General features: G+C 37.1%; 1 protein-coding gene across 3 annotated transcripts in view; it reads left to right on the top strand.

Moving 5' to 3' along the window:
- Positions 1 to 6,053: 6,053 nt before the first annotated feature.
- Positions 6,054 to 6,708, top strand: part of LOC104816110 (peroxisomal membrane protein 11A) — a 2,103-nt gene continuing 1,448 nt past the window's right edge. For 2 of the 3 annotated variants that reach the window (XM_010544781.2, XM_010544783.2), the window contains exon 1: positions 6,054 to 6,704. In XM_010544781.2, coding sequence (XP_010543083.1) covers positions 6,134 to 6,704 — 571 coding nt within the window. In that variant the 5' untranslated portion in view covers positions 6,054 to 6,133. The other variant, XM_010544780.2, reaches the window with a different exon arrangement.

Below are 6,708 nucleotides of genomic sequence, written 5' to 3'. Positions count from 1 at the left end.
CGGTATTTTTCCCGACCCGAAACCGTTGTTATTTCCCGAACGGTACCATTTTTAGAGAACCGAATTTTCCCGGAACCGAACCGAACCGAACCGAACTTTAAAAATCCCGAAAAACCGAATATTTTTAAAGGAAATCTAACATTTTTTTTAATAAAACCCGGAACCGAACCGAACCGATACCGAAACCGAACCGAACCGAATACAATAAAAAACCCGATTGGTATCTATTTTTGTAAAACCGAAAGAACCGAACCGATCTATTCCGTCCCGAACCCGAACCGTTTCCCGAAACGCCCACCACTACTGCAGCAGGACGAGGGTGCTGGTGACGCGTGAGGAGATATCTGGATCATGTACTTTTCTTTCTTTGGACTTATGTTGGTTTGTACGGGCGGTGACTTGACCCTGTATTATATTATAGTTACCGTCCTTATGTTGATGTGTATACTACTGTACGTGGGTTTGTAAACATATACTTGTTTTTCCACTGCGTGTGTAATAAAATAAAATGTTTTTAAATTCCCGCTATTTTATTATATGTTTGAGCGTCCATGTGACACAACTCGTGAGTGGAAGACGGGCTACGGGTGTCACACACCCTATTTTCTGGTGCCAGTGAGTTGGCACATTTTCGTAAGAACTCGTTTCCTGTTAACTCTGTTTCAAAAGACAGGAAAACATACTTCTGCGATCACTGTAAGCGCTCTGGCCATTGAAAGGAGAGATGTTGGCTGCTTCATCCTCATCTCAAGCCAGCCAAATTTAAGGACCATGCTCCTACTCGAGATCAGGCTCACACAGCTTCTTCTGTCACTTTAACTCCTTCTGATATGACCGAGCTCAAACAGATTCTTTTGGCTTTAAAGGACAAAGAGAATGGTAACATTTCCTATTCCCCTGATTCTTCTATTGACTCTCTTATTATTGATTCTGGTGCGACGAGCCATATGATTAGTAATCCCTCTCTACTTAAAAAAAATTAGACATATTCGAGGTCTTGTTTCCGTGGCCAATGGGCATCATGTACCCATTACAGGTAGAGGAAAACTGAATCTGTTTCATAAAGATGTTGACGCCTATCATGTTCCCGATTTCCATATTAATCTTCTCTCCATCTCTAAACTCACTACTGATTTTCCTACCTGTTCTGTCATATTCAAAACTGATGAAGTTCTGTTTCAGGATACTAAAAGTGGAATTGTTCTGGGCAGAGGCGTCAAGAGGGATAATCTCTATGTGCTTGCCGAGACCTCCTTAGTTTCTGATTCTCCTTTACCAGTTTCCTGTCTTGTTTCTTCAGATTCTGTTTTTTCAAGTTCTGAGACAGTTTCTTCCTCTCTTTGGCATGCTCGATTAGGACATTGTCATTCCAAAGTGTTGCATTTACTCATCCCAAACTCTCGTTTCGATAATAAAACATGTGAACCTTGCATTCTTGCCATACTGTTTTTCCGACGTCTGATACAACTTATGATTCCTGTTTCGATTTAATCCATTCAGATGTTTGGACATCTCCCTGTCATTCTCATGATAAGTATAAATATTTTGTTACTTTCATTGATGACAAATCGAAGTACACTTGGATATATTTTCTTGTTTCAAAAGCTGATGTCTTTGATGTGTTTAAGCAGTTTTATACATATGTCACTACCCAATTCAATGCAAGAATCAAGAGGCTTCGATCTGACAACGGGGGTGAATACACCAGCTCCAAATTTCGCGCATTCACAGCTTCCAATGGCATTCTACACCAAATGACATGTCCATACACGCCACAACAAAACGGCGTTGCCGAAAGAAAGAATCGCCATTTGCTCGAAGTCGCAAGGACTATCATGTTTTCCAAATCTATTCCGCAACCATACTGGAGTGATGCAGTTGGTTTCGCCTGCTATACAATCAATCGCCTACCTACAAAAATTCTTCATGATCTCTCTCCCTACGAGGTACTTCATGGACATAAACCAGATCTTGAACATTTACGGGTTTTCGGCTGCGTCTGTTTTCCTCTTGTTCCAGCTGAACAACGCAATAAATTAGATCCCAAGGCTGTAAAATGTGTGTTTCTTGGATATCCGCCAAACCAGAAGGGCTACAAATGTTTTCATCCTCCTACTCAACGCACATATATCTCTCGGGATGTACGATTTCTTGAAGATCATTGTTACTTCAAATCTAAGGATTGGTCTCGGTTCGAAGACCCTCACACCTCATCCACACCTACTTATAATCAGACGGTGATGCAACTCCTTACTGATGCTTTGCGTTCAAGAGACTCGCCCCTACAAGCGTCAGCTGCTCCAGCCCCTCCTGATCTGCAACATTCGGAGGCTGAGGTAAGTGATTCTACTGAACCTTTTTCTGATACCTCTAACCACTCTCATGTAGGTTCTGCTGACACTGCATCACCACATGGAGACCTCAGATACACCGAACCTGCCCCTGTTTTTCCAGCACCGGCCCCTCCAGAACCTGCCCCTGAACATGATGCTCCTGCACCTCGTCGCAGTGAACGCCTCTACATGAAAGCTTTACGCCGCCAAGCTCAGGGAATTACTCAGTCTTATCATCGCCTTGCTGACCCCAATGATTCTGCCTCTGTTGCTCTTGAAACAAATAAACAGATTTCTGTTTCTCTGCCTATCGGTTCTGCAAAAGTGGTAACTTATCCTATTGAGTCTTGCCATTCTATTGCTCATTTGCCTTCTCACGAGTTGTTGTTTTTTAGTCAGATCGACCAGGATATAGAACCAACATGTTATACTCAAGCAAAGGCACACAAGGTTTGGCGTGATGCTATGAGGGACGAGTTAGCAGCCCTAGAACGCAATGGCACATGGGACATCACTGATCTTCCCCCACATAAACAAGCAGTCCGTAGCAAATGGGTATTCAAGATTAAGCGCCGAAGTGATGGTACCATCGATCGCTACAAAGCCCGTCTTGTGGCTAAGTATTGCTGGTATGACTCAAAAATTGCAATCAGGTCTCTTCATTAAAAAGAAACGATTCAATACATTTCTTATGTACCCATACCCATAGGTACTATATTGGAATTGGATTTGAATCTGATTTCGGATCAATCTATATTGATTGACTGCCTCCATTATGTTGTTGCTAGCAAATACCACTCTTTTTGGTTTTGGATCTTCCAAATCATTCCCGCAGGAGATCCGGACCCATTTTTTTCTGATCTTTCGATAAAAAGATTCATTTTCTTCATAAAACATAGGAGGTAGAACCAATAAAGATTTCTTTTTCGATTCATCCCTGGAGTTGAAAACCTCCTTCAAGAATTGTCTTTGATCCAATCCGTAGGAATCAATAGAAAAAGCAAATCCCTTATGATACACCAGATCCGGCTCGGTTATTGATAGAGTGAATAGATCTGTCATTTCTTGAAATCTCTCTTTTGACTCAAAATCGTAGCGTAACGTGTATCCCCCCTCTTTCGTTCATGGAATAGATGAAATAAATCAAAAAATGGATTTTTGTTCAAGAATGAAATCTTATTGGAACTGTCCATATCCAGTTCATCCTTCGGAACCATATCACATCCCAGATCTGATGAAATAGGATGAATTGAGACGGTATTTTGTAAATACGTAATTATCTTGAATATATTAACTATTTCTTTATTTTCCGATCGCCTGGAAGGGACAAAAGAAACATCTTGTTCTTTCTTCAACAATTTCTGATCCCTAGTAGACTTCTCAGTAGGATTCGAACCCAGATGAAGTTCTGACCATCTGTCAGAGAAAAAAGAACGAATGGGTCTTGTAGGATTCCCAAGAAATTCTTCGCATACGCCATGTGAAGATGGAAACTCCAGCAATGCGTAATAGAAGAAGAGAATTTCATTACACCACAATCTCCGCATCATAAAGAGGGAAATAATACATATATATAGCCTATTTATATATTCTGTAATATATGTCTGTTGATTGCTTTCCCTTTTATACATGCTATAGACGTTAGAATACTCTGTATATTAACCCTCTCATAGTCTGATTATCAATATACAGAAGAGCACTCTTTTACTTGTCTTTCTCTTTGATTCAGAAAACTTTTAATATATGTGTATATACATATGTATATATATGTATATATATGTATGTATATGTATGTATATATGTATATATATATATATGTATGTGTATATTTTTATTATTTAATTTTTATTAATTTTTATTTTTATTAATTTATTTATTATTTATTAATTTTTAATTTTATTTTTACGTGGCGGTGACTAGGAGAGATATTGAAATTTTTTACTGCATTTCCATTTGTCTACGTGGCAATTATTTAACGGTAAGATTTTTTTGGCGAATAATTTAAAATATAAAATTTGTTTTGGGATAAACCAATTATACATGTGTTTTTTAGCTAAAAAAAGTACAGATATTAAATTGAGAACATAAAAAAATACAGGTATTTTTCGACGATTATCCTTTTATTAATGAATATTTGCTTATTATCTTTAAAACGAACCGAGCTCGCGAGCCAGCTCGAGGTTAGCTCATTTTTACCAAACTGAGTCAAGAATATCTGAACCCAAATAAAAAATAGACTGAGCGAGCCAGTTCGCCACGAGCCGAGCCCAAACGAGCTAACTAGGTCGGCTCGCGAGCTAGAGTAAAAAAATGATTTTTTACGTTGAAACTTTGAAGTGTTGATATTGCTTGGTATGATATTTTGATGTGGATATAAATTTTTTATATATAGATTAAGATCTGAAAATGGTTTATTGTACATGGATTAAGATCCGAATGTACATAGATGGATTATGATCTCAAAATGGTTTTTTGTAAATGGATGGATTGTGATTTGATCTATTTGAAGATGATTTTTTGTACATGAATTGTGATTGTGAATATAAATATGATTTGGATGTATTGATATGTTTTTTTTATGTATCATTTGGATATAGTTTTGTGTAATTTGATATGATTTTTTAGGTATTTAGAAAAAATATGAACCAGCTCGCGAGCCGACTCACGAGCTAAGAGACTTGGGTTGAGGCCGAAATTTTCTGGCTCGAATAAAAATAGGCTTAACAAACTGGGCTAAAAATGTGTTGGCTCGGAAGTCAGAACGAGGTGGTCTGATCTGGTCCGAACTGGCTCGTTTGACATCTCTATCTTTACTTCGTATATTATTATTCAATTTTCCATTTATTTTTTGTATGCTAGTTAATTCGTACATTATTATACAATTTTCTATTTATTTTTTGTATGCTAGTTAATTATAATAAGAAAAAATTCTAAATAAATATATGAATTTACTAAATTCTTACTGATAAATATATAAATTTTTTATCTTAAAAAAAATACATCAATTCATAATTTTTTCCAAATTAACGTACGGATACTAACACCGTTAACTTTATAATAGTTTCTGGTAAACGGTTTTGACGTGGCTTACCGGATTTTTCACGTCAGCACCACATGTCAAAACTTTTCCATATCATTAAAAAAATAAAAAACAAATTTCAAATTAACCTAAATAAAAATAAAATTTTAATTATTTTTAAAATTTTTAAAAATGTAAATTTTGAAATTTAAAATTATTTAATTGTTTAATTTTTAATTTTTGTTTATTTTTTTTAATGTTTTTAAAATTTTAATTTTTTTAATTTTAAATTTTAAATTTTTAAAAATTTTAAAATTTATTTTTATTGAAATTAATTTTAATTTTGTTTATATTTTTTAATGACATAGAAAAATTTTGACATATGGTGTTGACGTGAAATATTTGGTGAGTCTGTCAATATCGTTCATCGAAAACTGTTATAGAATTAACGGTATTAGTGTATGTATAATAATTTGAAAGAAAATTATGAATTAATGTATTTTTTTAGGAGATCAATAAAAAATTAGCAAAATATTTATTTAGAATTTTTCCTTAGATAAATATATACATTTTTTGTTATAAACATTGGGCCTTCTTATAGCAACAGGGCCCATTAGTATCATTGGGCCCACTAATAAAATAATACCCATTAAATGATATGACGTCATATCATCTAAACTAAACTCAGGCACGCAAAACAAGAATTACAAAAACGCTGCGTTTCGATTTCTCACGTCTGAAAAGAGGAGGAAGGACGAAAATATCTACTCTCTCTCCCCCAATGGCCAAAGCCGTCGCCATGGACGCGAATTCGAAGGGCTCAGAAAAGAGCACGAAGCCCAATGAAAGAGACAGAGACTTTCTGAATCATCTTGAAACATACCTCGCAAAGAGAGACGGTGTTGACAAGCTTCTGAAGATCTCTCGCTACGCCTCCAAAATCATCCTCGCATCCTCCGTCCTCTCCGAGAACGTAACCCTAAATCGCCGGCTCAAGAGCTTCGAGTCGAGCGTTGGATTGAGTCGGAAAGCGTTTCGACTCGGCAAATTCGTGCAGGACGTGAACGCGCTTAGGAGCTCGCGATGGGACTCAAATCACGAGGTCCTGTTCTCGATCGTCGCGTACGGAGGCGAAGGATTGTACTACTTTGTCGAGCAGTTCATCTGGTTGTCGAAATCCGGGTTGATCGATGCGAGACACGCACGTTGGTTGCAGGGAATAAGCGCGTGGGCTGAGTTCGTGGGGTACATCGGAAGCATCTCGATGAAGATTAGGGATCTTAGGACAATCCGAGAAGAAGAGGCGTGTTTGGCTTCGACGATGGAGATCTCGGTGACAAGAGGGGTTTCGTGTAG

The sequence above is a fragment of the Tarenaya hassleriana genome, unplaced genomic scaffold (assembly GCF_000463585.1).
Source record: "Tarenaya hassleriana unplaced genomic scaffold, ASM46358v1 Cleome240, whole genome shotgun sequence".
Classification (NCBI taxonomy): domain Eukaryota; kingdom Viridiplantae; phylum Streptophyta; class Magnoliopsida; order Brassicales; family Cleomaceae; genus Tarenaya; species Tarenaya hassleriana.
Note: the sequence above shows the minus strand (reverse complement) of the source record. Positions and strands in the feature narration are given on the sequence as shown.